This window comes from Dendrobates tinctorius, unplaced genomic scaffold (genome assembly GCF_039654945.1).
Source record: "Dendrobates tinctorius isolate UK_male_01 unplaced genomic scaffold, ASM3965494v1 ptg000054l, whole genome shotgun sequence".
NCBI classification, from domain to species: Eukaryota; Metazoa; Chordata; class Amphibia; order Anura; family Dendrobatidae; genus Dendrobates; species Dendrobates tinctorius.
Window position 1 is genome coordinate 14,267,275 of NW_027361722.1, and position 22,981 is coordinate 14,290,255.

General features: G+C 47.9%; 1 protein-coding gene across 2 annotated transcripts in view; it reads right to left on the bottom strand.

Moving 5' to 3' along the window:
* Window positions 1–20,402, bottom strand: part of POU2F1 (POU class 2 homeobox 1) — a 112,180-nt gene extending 91,778 nt beyond the window's left edge. The window contains exon 1 of one of the 2 annotated variants that reach the window (XM_073577116.1): window positions 20,295–20,402. In XM_073577116.1, the coding sequence (XP_073433217.1) occupies window positions 20,295–20,349 (55 nt within the window). In that variant the 5' untranslated portion in view covers window positions 20,350–20,402. Of the gene's footprint in view, window positions 1–20,026; window positions 20,222–20,294 lie in introns of those variants that run through there. The other variant, XM_073577119.1, reaches the window with a different exon arrangement.
* Window positions 20,403–22,981: the final 2,579 nt, after the last annotated feature.

The window sequence follows — 22,981 nt, forward strand, 5'->3', positions numbered from 1 at the left end:
CACCCGGAGGCCCCTTTCAAAATTATGAAAAACACAGAAAATTGGCAACTACACTGACCGGTGACCCGACGGTCCGGACACAAAGCGCATGTGACAATGTGATAGCTATCAAGTAGCCAACAATCCAGTGATCGCTACATTATTGCACAGTCCTTTTTTCTAGCCATATGTGACTTACTTTAAGCGGCTGGCTAGGTTCGCCGCTCCATTATTTCACAGCAGCGGTGGCGTCTCATTGTGTAACTTCTGCTCCGTCTCTCTGCACGTTCCTATGAGGAGGCACAGATGCTGCAAAACCAAAGTTTTCATTTCTGTCTCCAAAATGGATTGAGCCCAACTTAACACCTTTGTGTCTCCATCAGCCGGTGGTGTAATAAGAAGCTGTCACTCTGGGAGAAGAGGAGACAGCGGTGAGCGTGTCACTGGGTCAACGTCTCATTCCTCTTTAATCGCTCTGGGTATTATGTGCCAATGAGAGGCTCCTAATCTACCCTGAACCGCAGGGTTAAGTGCCACCAGCAGCAAAAGAGCCGAAACCGGGATAAATTATCATCGAAACTGCATCCAAGGGCTAAGCATGTACACAGTGACTGCACCAGCAGAATAGTGAGTGCAGCTCTGGGGTATAATACAGGATGTAACTCAGGATCAGTAATGTATGTACACAGTGACTGCACCAGCAGAATAGTGAGTGCAGCTCTGGGGTATAATACAGGATGTAACTCAGGGTCAGTAATGTAATGTATGTACACAGTGACTGCACCAGCAGAATAGTGAGTGCAGCTCTGGGGTATAATACAGGATGTAACTCAGGATCAGTAATGTATGTACACAGTGACTGCACCAGCAGAATAGTGAGTGCAGCTCTGGGGTATAATACAGGATGTAACTCAGGGTCAGTAATGTAATGTATGTACACAGTGACTGCGCCAGCAGAATAGTGAGTGCAGCTCTGGAGTATAATACAGGATGTAACTCAGGATCAGTATTGTAATGTGTGTACACAGTGACTGCACCAGCAGAATAGTGAGTGCAGCTCTGGAGTATAATACAGGATGTAACTCAGGATCAGTATTGTAATGTGTGTACACAGTGACTGCACCAGCAGAATAGTGAGTGCAGCTCTGGGGTATAATACAGGGTGTAACTCAGGATCAGTAATGTGATGTATGTACACAGTGAGTGCACCAGCAGAATAGTGAGTGCAGCTCTGGAGTATAATACAGGATGTAACTCAGGATCAGTATTGTAATGTGTGTACACAGTGACTGCACCAGCAGAATAGTGAGTGCAGCTCTGGAGTATAATACAGGATGTAACTCAGGATCAGTATTGTAATGTGTGTACACAGTGACTGCACCAGCAGAATAGTGAGTGCAGCTCTGGGGTATAATACAGGGTGTAACTCAGGATCAGTAATGTACGTACACAATGACTGCACCAGCAGAATAGTGAGTGCAGCTCTGGGGTATAATACAGGATGTAACTCAGGATCAGTAATGGAGGCTGAACGAGTGTTCGTAGGCGTAAAAATGCCTGCGGTTACCCAACAAATATGCAAGACATTGATTTGTTGGACGACTGGATCGTTTAGGTCATGAAAAAATAATTGTTATCCGCAGCACTATGCGCAGTGTGAACAGATAATGTGCTGCCAACAACAGGATTAGTGTTTGGGTAAAGAAAGATCATATTAGTAAGTTATTACTAATTATTATTTTACTCGCCTATTTCGCGCCATTGATTTGCACAGTGATTTGCAGACATTGTTCTGCCCCCACTTTTCTTCTTCGGGCCGGTAAACAAGAGCCAATAGACTTGTATTTAGCAGATTGTCGCTCACTAAGGTGAAACGGACGGAGCGGAAATCAGTGCTTGTAAATGTTCCACAATGTACCATAATCTCTGTACAGAGGGACTAAACCGGCAAAAAAGCCCACGTCTATAACAAGTGGCACACCTCTGCCGGGGGAGACGAGCCTCTAGGGGGCATTCGCATTGAATGAATGCAGTGCTAATAATGTGCAGCACAGGGTATGATCACGGCCCTGGGGACAGCGATCAGCACTAAACAAGAGGATACTCGGGGCGAGGGTCCAAACCAGACACCGAGGAGACAATGTCCCCACAGCCGAAAACCATCACACAAGTCACAACCAATCTAGGATAAGAAAGGCAAAGTAGTTACAAAGTTACTGAAGACAAACTATGTAACAAGTGTGAAAATAATAGACCACCGCCCAGGATTCTACCCGAGACCCTCTGCTCGGCCAAGTCTACTGGAAGAATCCATGACACCTCCAATATGAAGTCTCAGGACTGGCAGCGAGAAGGGGACGTTACTGGGCCGAGCGTGACAAGGTCTGTACAGCGTCACAGTCTGTGGACCCAGCAATGAGAAGACGATCTCACTGTGCCTCCTCCAAATCTCCTCCCCGGTGTCGCTAAAATAATCACCTCTCATGTTCCAGGAGGTCCACCCGTGTGTAATACATGTGGGGGCAAAAGAGGCTGTGGTCAAACTCCGCGGGAGAGGTCAGGAGACGCAACGCTCGCCCCAAACATCCGGGTGTATAATGGAGACTTTAAGGGAAGAAATCCACAAACTTATTATCATGTAAAGTAACAGCAGGTATTGTAGAATCTGCCATCACTTTCTGATCAGAGAGGGTCAACGCACCAGCAGAATAGTGAGTGCAGCTCTGGGGTATAGCACAGGATGTAACTCAGGATCAGTAATGTAATGTATGTACACAGGGACTGCACCAGCACAATAGTGAGTGCAGCTCTGGGGTATAGTACAGGATGTAACTCAGGATCAGTAATGTAATGTATGTACACAGGGACTGCACCAGCAGAATAGTGAGTGCAGCTCTGGGGTATAATAGAGGATGTAACTCAGGATCAGTAATGTATTGTGTGTACACAGTGACTGCACCAGCAGAATAGTGAGCACAGCTCTGGGGTGTAATACAGGATGTAACTCAGGATCAGTAATGTAATGTATGTACACAGTGACTGCACCAGCAGAATAGTGAGTGCAGCTCTGGGGTATAGTACAGGATCTAACTCAGGATCAGTAATGTAATGTATGTTCACAGTAACTGCACCAGCAGAATAGTGAGTGCAGCTCTGGGGTATAGTACAGGATGTGACTCAGGATCAGTAATGTATGTACACAGTGACTGCACCAGCAGAATAGTGAGTGCAGCTCTGGGGTATAATACAGGATGTAACTCAAGATCAGTAATGTATGTTCACAGTAACTGCACCAGCAGAATAGTGAGCGCAGCTCTGGGGTGTAATACAGGATGTAACTCAGGATCAGTAATGTAATGTATGTACACAGTGACTGCACCAGCAGAATAGTGAGTGCAGCTCTGGGGTATAATACAGGATGTAACTCAGGATCAGTAATGTAATGTATGTACACAGGGACTGCACCAGCACAATAGTGAGTGCAGCTCTGGGGTATAGTACAGGATGTAACTCAGGATCAGTAATGTAATGTATGTACACAGGGACTGCACCAGCAGAATAGTGAGTGCAGCTCTGGGGTATAATAGAGGATGTAACTCAGGATCAGTAATGTATTGTGTGTACACAGTGACTGCACCAGCAGAATAGTGAGCACAGCTCTGGGGTGTAATACAGGATGTAACTCAGGATCAGTAATGTAATGTATGTACACAGTGACTGCACCAGCAGAATAGTGAGTGCAGCTCTGGGGTATAGTACAGGATCTAACTCAGGATCAGTAATGTAATGTATGTTCACAGTAACTGCACCAGCAGAATAGTGAGTGCAGCTCTGGGGTATAGTACAGGATGTGACTCAGGATCAGTAATGTATGTACACAGTGACTGCACCAGCAGAATAGTGAGTGCAGCTCTGGGGTATAATACAGGATGTAACTCAAGATCAGTAATGTATGTTCACAGTAACTGCACCAGCAGAATAGTGAGCGCAGCTCTGGGGTGTAATACAGGATGTAACTCAGGATCAGTAATGTAATGTATGTACACAGTGACTGCACCAGCAGAATAGTGAGTGCAGCTCTGGGGTATAATACAGGATGTAACTCAGGATCAGTAATGTAATGTATGTACACAGGGACTGCACCAGCACAATAGTGAGTGCAGCTCTGGGGTATAGTACAGGATGTAACTCAGGATCAGTAATGTAATGTATGTACACAGGGACTGCACCAGCAGAATAGTGAGTGCAGCTCTGGGGTATAATAGAGGATGTAACTCAGGATCAGTAATGTATTGTGTGTACACAGTGACTGCACCAGCAGAATAGTGAGCACAGCTCTGGGGTATACCGGATGTGACTCAGGATCAGTAATGTATGTACACAGTGACTGCACCAGCAGAATAGTGAGTGCAGCTCTGGGGTATAATACAGGATGTAACTCAGGATCAGTAATGTATGTTCACAGTAACTGCACCAGCAGAATAGTGAGCGCAGCTCTGGGGTGTAATACAGGATGTAACTCAGGATCAGTAATGTAATGTATGTACACAGTGACTGCACCAGCAGAATAGTGAGTGCAGCTCTGGGGTATAGTACAGGATCTAACTCAGGATCAGTAATGTAATGTATGTTCACAGTAACTGCACCAGCAGAATAGTGAGTGCAGCTCTGGGGTATAGTACAGGATGTAACTCAGGATCAGTAATGTATGTACCCAGTGACTGCACCAGCAGAATAGTGAGTGCAGCTCTGGGGTATAGTACAGGATCTAACTCAGGATCAGTAATGTAATGTATGTTCACAGTAACTGCACCAGCAGAATAGTGAGTGCAGCTCTGGGGTATAATACAGGAAGTAACTCAGGATCAGTAATGTAATGTATGTACGCAATGACTGCACCAGCAGGATAGTGAGCGCAGCTCTGGGGTATAATACAGGATGTAACTCAGGATCAGTAATGTAATGTATGTACACAGTGACTGCACCAGCAGAATAGTGAGTGCAGCTCTGGGGTATAATACCGGATGTAATTCAGGATCAGTACAGGGTAATTAATGCATTTACAAAGTGACTCGAAGCATTGTGTAAGAATTATTATAATGGCTTCCACATGAAAGCATAATGATAATCCACACTATCTTATCCATGGTACGATCTTGTGCGTCGTCTGACAACTTGTATCTCTCCGCATTTAATAAACCCTGCTACCGCCAGACAGATGTGGAGTCTGTAATATCGGGATTGTGCAGTGTCGGCAGCAGAACGAGTTAGAGCTTTTCAAAAATTAATAGATTTGTGTTTAACCTGGCTAACACCAGAGCCACCAGCGATTCTCTCCTACATGGAAATTCCCTGACAAATCTTTTTGATGCTACAACAATAACCTGTTTGTAATGTGAATTCCTTCAAGAATACTTCGACACCTACTTCCCATTTACATCGCTGGAAATGATTTCAAAAGGCGTTAAGCATAACCAATGAGACACAATGCAAATGCATGCGAGAACAGCAGTCGGGATCCATTGTAAACTGCGCTGTGATTGCAGCTCTGTAGGAAGACGCCGATGCTGAATATAATCCCCCATATTCAGATTAAGCTTCATAGGAGAGGATCACACAAAACTGTGTAATAATTAAAAAAAAGTATATGCTTAGTAAAAATACACTCATCTCTATATCCCCTCGAAATGAAGCTGCCCGGTAATCAGATGATCGACTTCTAAACCCCACAGCTACAAGCTCTCCCTGCAGCGGCCACCTCAGGTGAACTCAGGTATTACACGCCGCACATTCAGACTATGCATGAGCAGAATATGAGACAAGGAAGGGTCGTAAGCTGGATCCCCCCCAGGATGGGGGTTTTCTTTTTTTTAGTAAGGGTGAGTGCATACAACATCTTATAAACATCTTTTCAATAGTTCTAGAGGGATCATATGCACAGTGATGTAATTTTGCATTATGATGATTATTTTTGTCATTTTTTTCTTCCAGAGCTTTTTCAGCCCGAGAGACACTGTGTGTATATACCTAAAGAAGGACCCACTGAGCATGAGAAAAAAAAAAAATAATGTAGAATAAATAGGGACCTCTTGATCGAGCGTGTGCCAACAGTCAGGTCTCATTGGTTTGATTTTGAAAGCCTATCCTAATAGGTCATCAATATTTAAGTCCCAGAAAACCCCTTTAACTAGATATCCTAACAAGCCTAAACTAGTGGGACCACTTTATAGCTCCCATTTATAATATCTGCAGACCCCATAAGGCACCGAGATCCAATAACAACTGCACCCCCCTATAGATTACACCACTGCATGCAGAGTGTGCCTCACTCCATGCTGACTGTTTCCACAGCACCAGTTTCTCCATGATAACTACTGATGGCGGGTACGTGACCCACCGATCGCCCCCAACATAGCAGACTCTCTGCCAGGACTATATAAAGAAAAACGTCACCACGCTTCATGTATCTGTGAATCTTTCACAGTCAGATTCAAAATATCCTTGAAGTGCATGGGGGGGGTCACAGTACTCAGGGAGGGGGTCTTGAATCGCCCCCATTGCTCTTCCAGGATTAGCCTATGGAATTAAAGCTTCACTGTTCAGCTCTGGCACATCGGATTTCTATGAGTGATGTTTGGTTAACATAGGATAGATAATAAATGTATGATTGCAGGGGGTCCGCTTGCTTAAACCGCCACTGATCCCGAGACTGGGAGGTCCAAAGTCCCAGTAGTGAGCATGTGCAAGCACTGCTCCACTCACCGCTTGCATGAGAGGAGCAATGGCCGTAATCCATACAAATCCAGCTTCTCCGGATCGTTGGGGATTCAGCAGCCGGATCACACGTTTATTTGTCCTATGCTGGGGTACATTAAAGAGGTATTCCATTAAAAGACTTTTTTTTGGGCCACCCAGGTAGTCCAATATCATTCTGGCCGCCACCATATGGGTGCAAAACATAGATTATAGGACCTCTGTTCATGACAGGTCTGTCAATCAGGGTTCTGACGGGCGCCAGGCAGCCGTGTCTATGACATTCTCACTTGCACTGATGTAGTACCACATCTGCCCTGTAGTGGCCGCTGCAGGTGAAACATACCGCCAGCTTCCCCTGGCCTGGGGCGGCTTTCTATTAGACGAGTATTGTAATGGGCCCCGTGACTATGGCATGAGCGGCCATTTTTTTTTTTTTTTTTATATATAGTGCCTTTATTCGCAGTATTAAATATTCAGTGTAAACAGCAGAGCGTACAAAGGGACCGATAACCAATTTTTCAATTTATTTTTATAGCATTTTAGGGAGCAAAGTTCTTACAATTCAGAACAACAACAAAAAAAAAACCATTTGAAGATCTGGTCGGCCTTGACGACTTCCGAATGAGTGGAAAGGAAACACGAAGACACTCCCCAATTATAGCGGTGACCCCCACGTCTTTCAAGAAAGGGTAACTATGAGGAGAGGCTTCACACCAAGACGAAGCCGAGAGGAGATAAATGCGGTAATGGGCCCTGGTCGGAGGGAGGCAGAGACCTTTCTACTGAAAAGAAGAAGAAAAACATTGCCAAATATGAAGTCTCACAACAATTACTGCACAAATACGGTCACTCTGGACTTGCCGGGTGGGCTTCACGGGGCACAGGGGACAAGCCCACCTTCTCCTCGCTTGTTCCAGGGTGTCTATGAGCAAGGAACAAAACAAACAAAACTTGGGCAGGGAAGCAAACAGAGAAAGACGCTGAAGACAAACCTTCCATGCTTACCCATTTATTCTGGTTAATTCTTATTCCGAAGTCCCGGGGTGAGACCCCAATATCCAGATCAGAAGACACATATCCTATGCCCACAAAGGGGGGGTCACACAACTCTCCACACACTCGGAATGTCTTTCTGCTGGTGCAATGATCGAACAAACACAATTTCTTGCTTCACGGACATCCAGAGATATCCCACTGTCCGCAGCTCACATTTTGTGACACCTTTTTTCATATCTGGCTTATAAAGACTTGTGGGTCTAAGGTCTCTGAGTGCAAGAGGGTGAAAAAAAAAAAAAAAAAAGAATGCTGGAAATGTTTCAGGTGCGTCAGCAAGTGATTATAAATTTCATTCATGTCGGGCAAAAGGTGTAATGATCAGTGATGTTCCAGTTTTTTTTGTGAAATATTTTTGCAGATCAGGATTTTCAAATCTAAGGTCTCTGAGTGCAGGAGGGTGTGAGGATGAGCAAAAATGAAATTGTATATCGCCCAAAAGAGAAGAAAGGGCATAGATTTATCAAAATAGCACAAATGGCATAATGTATTTGGTCCAACAGCTTTATGCCAACGAATATAGGAAGAAAACATAAGTAAGGCCCGTGCCCGGTTCTCTACTTTTTGTTGCCATAGTTTGAGTACATCGTGAGAATACTGGACATTTCTGGGTATTTTCATGCCATTTCTGTAACATTACTGATAGAATATTTGTAGGAAATTCCTCTTTATCCTCTATTATTAGACTATTATAAGAAGGTTGGGAGGGTTGGGGGCAACAATAAGAGAAGAAGAATCTGAGTGCCCAGCTGGCAGGGAGGGGGCGAGCTTTGATCATTCGAGCACAGGACACACAAAGAACGGAATTGTCTATGAGCGGCTACAAGTTTCTTTGTCGATTCATCCACCTTTACAAGTCTGACCAAGTATGAGAGGAGACCATGTGCCGGCCCCGAGCACTGGCATGAATGACCACCCGGACCACGCAACGGCCACATGGAAGCAATTTAACTCCATCAACCTGAGTATTTTGCTCCTATACGACCAGACACTTATTAGCGGGGGGGTTTTTTGTGCATGCGGAGGTTTAACAGCTCTAATTTGTGGGTTTACAAATCGTGATAAACTAACTTGCTGAAATAAGACGTTATCTGAGCATGCTCGGGTGCTGACCGAGTATCTTCGGTGTGCTCGAATAACATGTTCGCGTAACCGCTACTGCATGTCTCGCGGCTGTTTGACAGGCGCAACACATGCAGGAATTGCCTGTATGTTGGACAATCCTCGCATGTGTTGCGCCTGTCGAACAGCTGCGAGACATGCAGCCGCAGGGACATATTTTTTGAGCACGCCGAAGACGTGGCACCTAAGGGCTTTGCAACACAGAATTGACTCTCTTAAAGGGGGTCGTCCGGTACTTTAAGATTGATAGCCTATTCTTTAGAAAGGTCATCAATACCAGATTGGTGGAGGATGTGATACCCAGTACCCCCCCAGCCAATCAGCCCGTATGTGCTTAGTTGTGGAGCAAAACAGCACAGCTCTGCCAACTGCATAGTGGCCACAGTGGGGTACTGCAGATCCAACCCTATTCATTACAATTCCCGGCCACAGCTACTATGCAGCTTCACAATTGATCGCATCCGGCACGAGAAACAGCTGAAAAGTGGGTGTTCACCCCCCCACAGTCTGGCATCTATGACTTATTCTAAGGATAGGCCATCGATCTTAAAAAGTAGGTGCCTTGAATGTGCTAAAACCCAACATCCATGCAAGTGGAGGGGACACCGAAGCAATGATGGCAGCGCCAGCTCCAATAGGGTTTGCCAACTACCAGTATCAATAATGAGACTGTATGCAGTGAGCGCCCCCCAGTGGTGGCCTTAGGAAACAGGAAATTGAATAATTAGTAATTGCTATAATGGGAGAGTGATCAATATTAGAACAGTGGGCGAGTCAGACTATTGCTTTTCCCACATTACCAAGTGGCCATGACGCTCGTTTAAGTTCGTAACTCCCATACTGTTCCCATTGTGCCATCTACTTAATAACCACTGTCTTGGGTGTTACAGCATTAAAGTTGATGGGAAAAAACAAGTCAGACCCCTACCGATGGTCTACCCGAGCGATGGGTCATCCATATTCTCAATCTGAATTACCCCTTTAATTGGACCCTCTCACGTTAGCGTTTATTCACGCGTCGTGGTGCTTTGGGTTATTAAAGGTCATATCCACCATCAAAACAAATTCCTTTACATCTTAATGCACAGGAAAACAAAACAATGTTTCACAATTTTCCCACAAGCAGTTTAAGAAAAAATTTAAACCTTATTTTTCCCCTCTACAGATTCCGTAGTCACCATAGCAACAGACTACAAAACAAACCCGGCGTAGTCTGACCCCACTGTCCTGTCCTCTTCTCTCGGAATAACCTAGCAAATCCGTTTACGTATATGAACACTGCAAAATCAGACTACACAGTATAATGGGTGAGATGTTACCATGGAGATGCATAGTCTGCATGGGAGCTGTGAACACAAAACGGCAGTTTGCTTTTTTGTCTTTCACTGTAGAGTTATTGGTTGCGATGCTTGATTACGGGATTCCAGATGATGGTCTGTATATCTTAGTTAACCTATCAGACCCTACTTTTAGACCCCTAAATAATTGTCCGCCATCTTAATAAACAGTGAGCCAGGACTGCACGTAGCCAAAGAGATGGGTGCCAGTACAGACCAAGGAGCGCTGCCGGCCCGGGGTGAGATCGCTGCACACAAATCGCTATTCCTGGCACTAAACAAGCAGTAAATGAAGGATTCTGCAGGGGGAATTACAGTGCGGCACCAGGTCTCAGCATGACTCCGTGACTGTTCCCGGGCGCGGCGCGTGGACCCTGGTGCTCCCAGCAGTCGTCTCATGAGCGGCCTGGGAGTAAAGGAAGCGTGTCTGATCTCTTTACAGGCTCCATTTTTGGGTTCTTATGAACCATTTTAGAGCAGAAAATTGCTGTAAAGGTTTCCAGGTGTAAATGTTCGTTACGTGCGTCTGCTGCGGGAGAGGCGACAAGAGGACGGGCGGTGAACAAGCCGATCCCCGGGAGAGGTGCTATGCACGGGGCTCCTAAAGACAAGGGGCCGAGCCCCAGAAGAGGTGCTATGCACGGGGCTCCTAAAGACAAGGGGCCGAGCCCCAGAAGAGGTGCTATGCACGGGGCTCCTAAAGACAAGGGGCCGAGCCCCAGAAGAGGTGCTATGCACGGGGCTCCTAAAGACAAGGGGCCGAGCCCCAGAAGAGGTGCTATGCACGGGGCTCCTAAAGACAAGGGGCCGAGCCCCAGAAGAGGTGCTATGCACGGGGCTCCTAAAGACAAGGGGCCGAGCCCCAGAAGAGGTGCTATGCACGGGGCTCCTAAAGACAAGGGGCCGAGCCCCAGAAGAGGTGCTATGCACGGGGCTCCTAAAGACAAGGGGCCGAGCCCCAGAAGAGGTGCTATGCACGGGGCTCCTAAAGACAAGGGGCCGAGCCCCAGAAGAGGTGCTATGCACGGGGCTCCTAAAGACAAGGGGCCGAGCCCCAGAAGAGGTGCTATGCACGGGGCTCCTAAAGACAAGGGGCCGAGCCCCAGAAGAGGTGCTATGCACGGGGCTCCTAAAGACAAGGGGCCGAGCCCCAGAAGAGGTGCTATGCACGGGGCTCCTAAAGACAAGGGGCCGAGCCCCAGAAGGAGTGCTATGCACGGGGCTCCTAAAGACAAGGGGCCGAGCCCCAGAAGAGGTGCTATGCACGGGGCTCCTAAAGACAAGGGGCCGAGCCCCAGAAGAGGTGCTATGCACGGGGCTCCTAAAGACAAGGGGCCGAGCCCCAGAAGAGGTGCTATGCACGGGGCTCCTAAAGACAAGGGGCCGAGCCCCAGAAGAGGTGCTATGCACGGGGCTCCTAAAGACAAGGGGCCGAGCCCCAGAAGAGGTGCTATGCACGGGGCTCCTAAAGACAAGGGGCCGAGCCCCAGAAGGGGTGCTATGCACGGGGCTCCTAAAGACAAGGGGCCGAGCCCCAGAAGGGGTGCTATGCACGGGGCTCCTAAAGACAAGGGGCCGAGCCCCAGAAGAGTTGCTATGCACGGGGCTCCTAAAGACAAGGGGCCCAGCCGAGCCCCAGAAGAGGTGCTATGCACGGGGCTCCTAAAGACAAGGGGCCCAGCCGAGCCCCAGAAGAGGTGCTATGCACGGGGCTCCTAAAGACAAGGGGCCCAGCCGAGCCCCAGAAGAGGTGCTATGCATGGGGCTCCTAAAGACAAGGGGCCCAGCCGAGCCCCAGAAGAGGTGCTATGCATGGGGCTCCTAAAGACAAGGGGCCCAGCCGAGCCCCAGAAGAGGTGCTATGCATGGGGCTCCTAAAGACAAGGGGCCCAGCCGAGCCCCAGAAGAGGTGCTATGTATGGAGCTCCTAAAGATAAGGGGCCCAGCCGAGCCCCAGAAGAAGAGGTGCTATGGGGCTCCTAATGATAAGGGGCCCAGGCTCTTCCCCTCCTCATGGGTGGGTGTGTGTGGGGGGGACAGTATATGTCCTCCAAATCCCCAGCCAAATGCAGAGGGCCTTAACCCCTCTAATGTCCAGGTACATCTGAAACTTCTGCACCAGGAGTGGAGGGGTCTATTACCAAACTTGCCACTTGTCAACTCTTGCGGAATGACCAAAAATAGGGAGGGAAAGCCCCATTAGTCGCCTGCAAGTTTCCCGAATGCTGCATAAGCCCCCTGAACATTTTCTGTGCCCGGCGCTCGGACACTGTGGAGGCACATTTATGGAGACAAGAAGAGGGGTGTGTTAAAAAAAAAAAAAAAAAAAAAAAAAGTATAAAATTGGGGAATTTTACCCTCACATTTAAGATTTTGAAATTAAAAACAATGAAAAAAAAAGGTGCAATTACTTTGGGAGGGTGAAGAGGAGGAGGGGGGGTAATTATTACCCTAAGTGGAAAGAGGCGCCAAGCTGCAGAGCCCTTTTTTATGAATGAACAAGGTTTCCCCATTGTGATGGCTCCTGAGTCAGGGCTGAGTCACAGGTAGCCTCACCTCTGCCCTGCACATTAACCCTTTCCGCAGAGGCCTACGGTGGGGCGGCCGCACTGATCCCAATGGGGACTGAGGCACAGAGGGGGTCTCTAGCACCCTGTGCACATTACACCAGGTGCAGCACAGAGCGCCAGACCTCAGGTGTATGGCAGGAGGGATTCCATGTAGTGGATGGATCGGTACAAGGCCCAGGCTCATTTCCCAGCTGATCACAGAGAACACTAGCTGGGAGCAGGCCTGGAGGGGGCGCTGTGCTGGGGGAGGACGGGGAAGCGCTGCGCACATGGGCCGCACAGGAGACAAACAGGGCGGCGCCGCGGCGTCATTACTATACATGAGCCGGGGGAGGGCGCCATTACAATACTGCCGCCTCCTCCTCCTGCACCCGGACATGTTTATTCAAATCCGGCCCGACGCCCTCATTAACCCTGTGCCTGCTGCACCTCCAGGATTAACCTTGTACTTGATGCACCCCCTCCTCCTCCAGGATTAACCCTGTGCCTGCTGCACCCCCTCCTCCTCCACGATTAACCCTGTGCCTGCTGCACCCCCTCCTCCTCCACGATTAACCCTGTGCCTGCTGCACCCCCTCCTCCTCCACGATTAACCCTGTGCCTGCTGCACCCCCTCCTCCTCCACGATTAACCCTGTGCATGCTGCACCCCCTGCTCCTCCACGATTAACCCTCTCCTCCAAGATTAACCCCCTACCTGCTACATCCTCTGCCTAACCAGGAATATTATCCTTCTGCTGTACCAACCTCTTCAACATTAACCCCTTAAATCCTTGGATGCTGCATCATCATGATTTACCCACTGCCTGCTGTGCTCCTCCACGATTATTAACCCTCTGCCTCCTGCAGCACCATCTACTCCATCATTATTAACCCCCTGCCTGCTGCAGACACTGCTCCTCTTATTATACTGCGGCAACCTCTGGCCCAGCATTATTAATTCTGCAGCAACCCCTAACCATTAACCTTCTGCAGCCCCTGCCAGGGCCATTATTGTTCTTCTGCCAGCTGCTGCAACACCTGCTCCCTAATCCACTGCCTGCTGCAACCTCTGCTCCCCTGCTATTTAACCCTTTGCCTGCTGCCACCTCAAAACCCCTTTAACCCAATTTCCGCTGAAAACCTGCAATGGCGCCTTTACATGAACCACCGCCAACTCCACCAAGCCATGGCTACCAGTTACATAGCCAGCTAAATGCATCTGTCCCATTATCAATGGGAGTGCCAGGACCCTGGATAAGCCATCTCATCCCCAGTCCTGGAGACCACTGCAAATCCTATAGAACAAAAGCTTCTACTACAAAGAAACTGGGGATGGAGATTGTATTATTTATTGGTGTATCACATGAACGTATAGGACATATCCAGCTGCATCAAACATGGCTTCTGCATGGTCACCCAATTTCTCCCAAAAGCCTGAATGGCAAATATGCCAAGAATGCCCCTAATTGCTGCATACCTGGACCCTACAGTGATCCAGCAGCCACGTACTAATGGCCGACACAGCCCGCGGCCCACCAGCGTCCTCTGCTTCCATACAGGCAGGAAAAATCTGTTAAATGCAATTTCTAACAAAAATCATCAGACACCGGCGGCTTTCGTTTATGGGGATTTGTGAAACGTTATCTGACCCGACTCCACGGCATAAACCCGTCCAGACGACAACATGTGGCAGACATTACACGCATCGCAATAACCCAAGTCACCTGCGAGACGGCCGCCGTGTTCAGACCACACATTTTGGAGCGGCTTTTTTTCTTGCCGCCAGATACTAATCTAAAAAGTCCATAGGTTTTGTTTTTTCAGCGCGTTCTTCGACATGTCACACGCTCTGGGTTTGGCCTTTTATAGACTTGACCTTAGGGCTAAGAATATGTATGTAGAAAATGTACCAGGCAAAAAAAAAAAAAATACAAAATTAAAAAAAAAACTCGAAGCGCTATGAATTTTTAGAGGGGTCTCCAGAAAAAAAAAAAAAAAAAAGCCTAACACACAACGATAAGCACCAATGAAACCCCCCAAGACTAACATCTATAACTAGCCAGTAGACCCTCAAATTACACTGGGCCGCAGAATAACAAACTGCTGAAACGTGCCATATATCGCCACACTACTACTAGCGGATATTTACAGGGGATTGTATATATGCCGCACGCAGGTAACGGATGAGGACGGACGGTGGAGAATACAGAGCAGTGCTGGAAGTTTGTCCCCAGCTGCATCACCCGGCCATCGCAGCGGATATTCCCTCTCCCGGCCGCCACAGCAGGGGCCTCATTTTAATTATGGGTTGTCAGATTTCAACCAACAAAAGCAAAAAGCCAACCTATTATTTTACTAATAAAAAAAGCGTAAGCAGAGTTCCAAGGTCACCGCAAATGACCGACGTGCCATCCATTCTCGTTAGGCGGCAGACACAGCCACATACATTATTATTAGACGCAGGCACACGACGGCCGCGGTGCGGCCAGCCTGGCGCTATAAGGGGATTCAGGAGGCCGCCTTATTAAAAAGTCTGCAACGCATCACGCCGAGCCCGTCTGCGGGGGAACGAGGGGTTTTGGGGGTATTTTTTCCCCCGTCTTGATTTGAATTTTGCTGGTTTGGGATCCGCTGGTCGCAATGATGTTCTCCCTAAGGGTAAGGGTGCACGACGGACATAGACACTGATTTGCAGGCGAAAAACCTGCGGGGCCGCAGACACCGACCAGCGGCACAAATTTTAAGTCTGTAACATCCTACTCTGAACTGTGGATTTGCAAGCGGAAAAAATATCAAGTGTTTTACATTAAAAAAAAAAAATAAAAATCTGCATCAAAAACTGATCAGCGTTGCCAATGCTTAAGCATGTAGCATAGCAAACGATGCAGCGGATTGGCAAAGCCTGGACGGTAATCAGAAAAATCTGCAGGAAACGCTTCGTATTTGTAAAGTGGGATTGCTGCAAAATTTATGGAAGATTTTAGACTGCGGCTTATTGAGAGGGAAAAAAAAAAAAAAAAAAATGCTGTCCAATAATCACTACCGCCCGCCATGACTGCTCATATGGACTGTGACTCTGCTTTCTGTGGAGATAGATATAGATCACACAAAAGGAAAGTTTTCACCTGCAGAAATTTCCGCAAATCTAAAATTGTTATCCTTCCCAATGATACATTTTAAAATGGGGAGCCTAAATGGTTGCTACAAAAAAAGTACAGCTTTATCAAAACGGACACTAGTGGCCCGCCGTCACAGATGTAGGAACGGAGCAGCGCCCCGACCACCTAGCTGTCATCTGAGGAGCCGGCTGGGGCCTAACGTACGGTGACCAAAAAAGGTATAATATCCTATTTCCGATTGTCAAGTTTTGCTTTATGTGTCCACACAGTGAGGGGCGCGCGGTGCTGCGCTTATATGTCACATTGGGAAATCGATGTGACCAATATCAGGGTATAACGACAGGAGGGGTCCTAAAATTAACAGCGCAGAGACCCTCACGTTCTGAACATATATCACCAATTGGCAAGTTTTGCTTTATAATAATATATATATATTTTTTTTCTTCCTGTTCTGTCTCTGATCTGCATCACAAAGCCGTAACCTCAGGCTCCGGCCGCCATAATATAAGAGAAATGGAAGTCGGAGCCCCTGGACCCCCGCAGAAAATCCACGTCTTTGTCCCCACGCCGTGATATAGAAGCTACTAATTACACCTGAGCCAGGAAGGGCCGGAAACGCTGGAAATGATGGGATTTGTCTTTTTTTTTTTTCTCTTACAGGTTCCTACATGTCTCCCCCCCCCCTTCTTTACACGAATGTCATCCATGCGGCTAAAGCTTTGTTGTAATGCACTGGTTACTGGTGGAACTGGGAACGCCCCATACAAGAGAGAAGGTGGAGGGAGAAAGAGGGCAACTCTGGGCCAATAAAGAAAAAAATAATAATAATAATGCATAAAGTGCTTGATGTGTTACCGTCACCGGCCCAAATATTACCCTGCCGACCCCTAATGGCAGAGCCATCCCCTCTGACCGAGATCACCATATCAAAGCAGTGGCTATGGGGTTATTCAGGAGTCTTGTGGGCCCTTTAAAAAAGTATGCTAAACCTCCAGCGCGGAAATGAATATGTAAAATAAGAAAGGCCAGGGGGAGGAAATCCAAAGCCGAAAACATGCGGGAACGGGACAAACTGTCAGAGGAGGCTGCAAACCCCACTATTACACCATAGAAAAAAAAAAAAGACGAGAAAAAGGAGAAAAAAAAAATGGAACAAAATCTAAATATATATATTTTTTTTCTTTTTTTTGTAAAAGGAGGAATTGAAGACAAGTCATTTATCACTGAGCAAATCTAGAAACCAAGTATCAAAAAAAGGATTATTTTTTTTTTTTTTTTTTGCAAAATTTGACAGATTGTAACAATATCAGTCAGCACTGCAGAAATAAATGTAACAAATGTATATATCACAGCCCAGCATGTTAGACATAGAGCCGCTCTCCTCGCCGGACGGTAAAGATTAAAATCGGAGACGTCGATATTTGCAGAACGACATTAGCACCAGCCCCCCCCCCCATTGTATCCGGACCCCCCCCGTTATGTGATATCATATTGATAAATCCTGTGTTATATAGAGATCTCCAGCTGCGGACCCCCGCACCGGAGAAGATCAGTGCCCCCCACATAAAGGTAATAATACGCAGGTAGAGGGCAAAGCTGCGGCCAACATCACCCTGAGGCCTGACGGAGGAGGAGGAGGGGGCCGGGACGATTCTGGGAATATTAATGGTGGCAATAATGAGGAGGGGGGAGCAGATAGGCCGAGATTATTAATAGGAGGAGCAGGAGATGCTGGGGGGGGGGGGGGGAATCGTAATGTCAGCGAGGGGCAGGTAAAGTTAAGAATCTATAGTAGATGTATACACAGTATATAGTTCTATTAGGGGTCTGGGGAGGGTGGGGGGTACATATATACATATATAGGCAGCCAAACCCAATCTAGAAAAAGTAAATAAAGGGATAGTGACCGCCATATTGGTCATTAGATTATACTGCGGCCCCCGAGGGACGGACCCCGAGGACACAAGACAGATATATATAGGGAAAAAATAAGGATAAGAGAGAGGGGCTTTCACGAAGCTGCAGATCGAGGGCCGCCTTCTAATGTCAGGGGCAGGTGCGGATGATGGGAGTTATCCTGGTAGGAATCAGCAGGAACAACAAGAGGGAATAACAGCCATATTATATACGATGCGTAATGTGTATGTATGAGGGGGGAGGGGGGATACATAATAGCCGCCATTAGAATACACATCGTATACATAATATATCACACAGGGAACGTGCAGCAGGTACCACACCAGGCTTCACCAGTGTATACACTGAATACGGGGGTCTCCAGACACTATACGATATAATGTACAAGCAGACGCTGTGCACAGGGTCTCAGGATTGTATAATGTTATAATATACAGCTGGTCTATCACTACTGGGGTCTCTGGACACTAGAATATACACAGCAGGTATGACACTGTATGCGGGGGTCTCCGGCCATTATATATAATGGATATGACACTGTATATGGGTCTCTCAACATTATAAAATATACAGCAGCACTGTCTCTATATGAGGTCTCTGGCCGTAATATATACAGTGGATATGATACTGTATATGGGGGTCTCTGGACCTTTTAATATATACAGCAGGCATCACACTGTATATGGGGTCTATGGCCATAATTTAAAGCATGTCTGGCACAGTATACGGGGTATATGGTCATTATATACTACACACAACAGACCTGACCCCTCCAGTGTAGGATCTCTGGACGCTATATTATCATATATACAGCGGAGACCACTACTGGGGGAAAAAATGCCATAGACAAGGGCGGCCTAGATATTATTTGACTACCCTGCTTCAATATACTAGGGGTCTCCAGCTATTAGCAGTATATAATGATATATTCGGAATGTAGGACCCCCTGCTGTATTATACTGGGGGTCTCCATGATGTATACAGAGGACAGGACCCCTCCCCTGCTGTATTATACCGGGGGTCCCTCTGTTGTAGACCCCCTGCTGTATTATACCAGGGGCCCCTGTGTTGTAGACCCCCCTGCTGTATTATACCAGGGGCCCCTGTGATGTAGACCCCCCCTGCTGTATTATACCGGGGGCCCCTGTGATGTAGACCCCCCCTGCTGTATTATACCGGGGGTCCCTGTGATGTAGACCCCACCTTGCTGTATTATACCGGGGGTCCCTGTGATGTAGACCCCACCTTGCTGTATTATACCGGGGGTCCCTGTGATGTAGACCCCCCCTGCTGTATTATACCGGGGGTCCCTGTGATGTAGACCCCCCCCTGCTGTATTATACCGGGGGTCCCTGTGATGTAGACCCCCCCCCCTGCTGTATTATACCGGGGGTCCCTGTGATGTAGACCCCCCTGCTGTATTATACCGGGGGTCCCTGTGATGTAGACCCCCCTGCTGTATTATACCGGGGGTCCCTGTGATGTAGACCCCCCTGCTGTATTATACCGGGGGTCCCTGTGATGTAGACCCCCCTGCTGTATTATACCGGGGGTCCCTGTGATGTAGACCCCCCTGCTGTATTATACCGGGGGTCCCTGTGATGTAGACCCCCCTGCTGTATTATACCGGGGGTCCCTGTGATGTAGACCCCCCTGCTGTATTATACCGGGGGTCCCTGTGATGTAGACCCCCCTGCTGTATTATACCGGGGGTCCCTGTGATGTAGACCCCCCTGCTGTATTATACCGGGGGTCCCTGTGATGTAGACCCCCCTTGCTGTATTATACCGGGGGTCCCTGTGATGTAGACCCCCCTTGCTGTATTATACCGGGGGTCCCTGTGATGTAGACCCCCCTTGCTGTATTATACCGGGGGTCCCTGTGATGTAGACCCCCCTGCTGTATTATACCGGGGGCCCCTGTGATGTAGACCCCCCTTGCTGTATTATACCGGGGGTCCCTGTGATGTAGACCCCCCTTGCTGTATTATACCGGGGGTCCCTGTGATGTAGACCCCCCTGCTGTATTATACCGGGGGTCCCTGTGATGTAGACCCCCCTGCTGTATTATACCGGGGGTCCCTGTGATGTAGACCCCCCTGCTGTATTATACCGGGGGTCCCTGTGATGTAGACCCCCCTGCTGTGTATATATATATATATATTTTGTACTCGTCCATTATAAGGTTATTACAGGTGAGTGCTCCTCGTGTCCCCGGGGCCCCTCTGGCCCCGGCTCCTGGCCCCGCTCTCGGTGAGGGCTCTCATCCTCCTCCGCCGCCGCCGCTGCCGTGCTTCTTCTCTTGCTGCAGCTGCAGCCTCCTGTCTCCCCGGGATCCGGTGCATTTCCCGTCCTGCCCCCACCACCCCCGACGTTAATTATAATAATCCGGAGTACTAATAAATTATGCTAAGTCGCCCGTGTGTATGAATATGAATATGTAAAACGCGGTAATGATTACCTGCTGCCGCTGCCGCTGAACTCTCATCTTGACTCGCTGCTCCTCCGTCCGCCATTTTGAATATTTTAACCAAAATCGCCCGGCCGCTGACCCCTCCCCCTCCTCCTCCCCGCGCCCCCTCCTCCTCCTCCTCCTCGCTGCTGCTACTGCTGAGGAGAGGCGGTATTTTTTTTTTCTCTGTAATCAACGTGCTTTATTTAAAAAGGCACAAACAGAGCAACCTTTAGCTCCGCCCACAACCGTTGTCAGTCAGTCTGAGGCTTGCAGGTGCTCAGAGGTGGGTGGAGCTTGTAAGCGCTTTAGCACGCATGCGCGGCGGAGAAAAAAAGGAGGGGGGAACAGGTGGTTAGGAAACTATACAGGAGGGGACTACAAGTCTCAGCGAGCGCTGATAAAAACTTTTAGACGTTACGTCTTGGAGTGACGAGGCTTGCTAGGTTTTACCATTTAACCCCACAATATTCCTCCATGGGGTACATGTGATGTTTCGGTTACTTTCTATTGTATTTTTTTCCGGGGGAGATGCAGCGACCGAATAACGATAATTCTGGCTTTTCTGTTTTTTTTTATTCATTTTTTTTTACTTTATGGGTTAATTTTACTTTTTACGTTTTCATAGATCAGCAGATTGAGTTGTTCAGAAAGTGCCCGGTCGCCGTGGTAACGCATCGGGACGCCACCTTTAAATTGTCGCTGACAGCGATTTGCGGTAGCGGCGGCGGCATTTATAGGGTTAAACGGCTGCGATCGGAGCTCTCTCTGGTCGCTGCTGTTTAGAGGTGGGCTCCGGTGGTGTAACGCAGCTGCAGAAGCCCCTCACCCGACCTGTGACAACATACATCACTCAGGGGGTATGCGGGACTATAATAATAATAATATATATATAATATTATCCTCAGCATCCACTTATAACTTTTTTTGTTTTTTATTTTTTAGATGAGACTTGTGGTTCCACCTTCTGGATCATAAAGCCTGGTAGGGTTTGCTGAGACTTGTGGTCCCAGAACGGGCTTTAGACTTGCAGTTTGACAATCTAAGATATCTTTGGAGGACAACAAAGCTCAGCATTTACTTCTAACTTCTTCCTTATGAGTTGTGTGCTGGTAAGGTGAGCTGGAAGTTGTGGTACCACAATATGGACCATCTGCTGATCAATGACCTGAAGGGATCTGGATGCTGATAAAGTCTGCTGGGACTTGTGGTACCACAATCCGGGGGGCATCCATAACGGACTACAATCCTCAGCATTCACTTCTAGGTGATTTAAGGGTGGGATGCTGGTGGTAAATCAAGCTGGGAGGTGTGGTTCCACAATCTGGAGCATCCAGGAGGGACTACAAGTCCCAGTATCCTTTGTATACTGGTAAGGCGTGCGGAGTATAGTTTTACAATTTATGCACTTGGAAGGACTACAATGCTCAGCATCCCTTATAACCGAGAGCTCAATTATCTGGTTAAGCTATGCTGAGACTTGTGGTTCCAGGACATGCCGAGTCTATGGGAAACTACAATCCTCATCATTCAATTATCTCTACTTAGTTGACAGTTTTGTTTAAACAGTATGGAGTGGCTGCGGAGGACTACAAGTCTCAGCATCCACTTATACCTTGGAGACCTTTATAGTCTGATAAGGTATGCTGAGACTTGCAGTAATACAGTGCAAAGTGACTAAGACTACAATTCTCATCATCCACTTGTAATTTTCTTCCTCTTGTTGCTGGATTGGATTATAGAGGGACTAAAAGTCTCATCATGCCCTGTAATTACAAATGGTTTTTTTTTGGAAGCTATAAAGGTGTGCTGAGACTTGTAGTTCCACCACCAGCTTTTCAGTACTGTACAGTACGCTGCCTATAGTGGGGACTGCAAGTCTCAGCATGCAGTAATAGGTAAGAATAAAGCTAAGTCTGGAGGTTTCTTAGAGATGCTGGGACTTGTGGTGTCGGCGCTGGCTCTGCAGGCATGGCGGCGGTGTTTGCCTGCAGCCGGTCGTGTCCGCACTCGTCGCTCTTCTACCAGGATTGTGTTTGTTTAAAGAAACCCCATTGTACTAAAGAACATAAGAAACTTCCAGAATGACTGATCCTTTGTGCCGAGACCAGCAGCTGCTGCAAGTTCACCGTTAACCCCTTGTGGTCCTGAGGCGATAGGAAATTACAAAACTTTTTTTTTTTTTTTGCCGCCGGTGATAAATGTTATTAATAAACCGTATTGTGATGCACAGTTATCTGCCGGAAGATTAAAACCACGGACATTGATGACAATGATGCCTGTCGGGGTTGGAATATGTCAGGCTGCAAAGGAACGCTCACATTCTGGAGTCTGAATGGGCAGCAGGAAAAACGGGCAAATAAAAGGACATGAGCAACAAGGACCAAAGTGTTATGTCTGGATGACCGGGTCAGAGCGTGTCCAAAATGGCATGGTCTTGCGGGATGTTCCCGGTATGCGGCGGGTCTTGCGGGATGTTCCCGGCATACGGCGGGTCTTGCGGGATGTTCCTGACACACGGCGGGTCTTGCGGGATGTTCCCGGCACACGGCGGGTCTTGCGGGATGTTCCCGGTATAAGGCGGGTCTTGCGGGATGTTCCCGGTATAAGGCGGGTCTTGCGGGATGTTCCCGGTATAAGGCGGGTCTTGCGGGATGTTCCCGGTATAAGGCGGGTCTTGCGGGATGTTCCCGGTA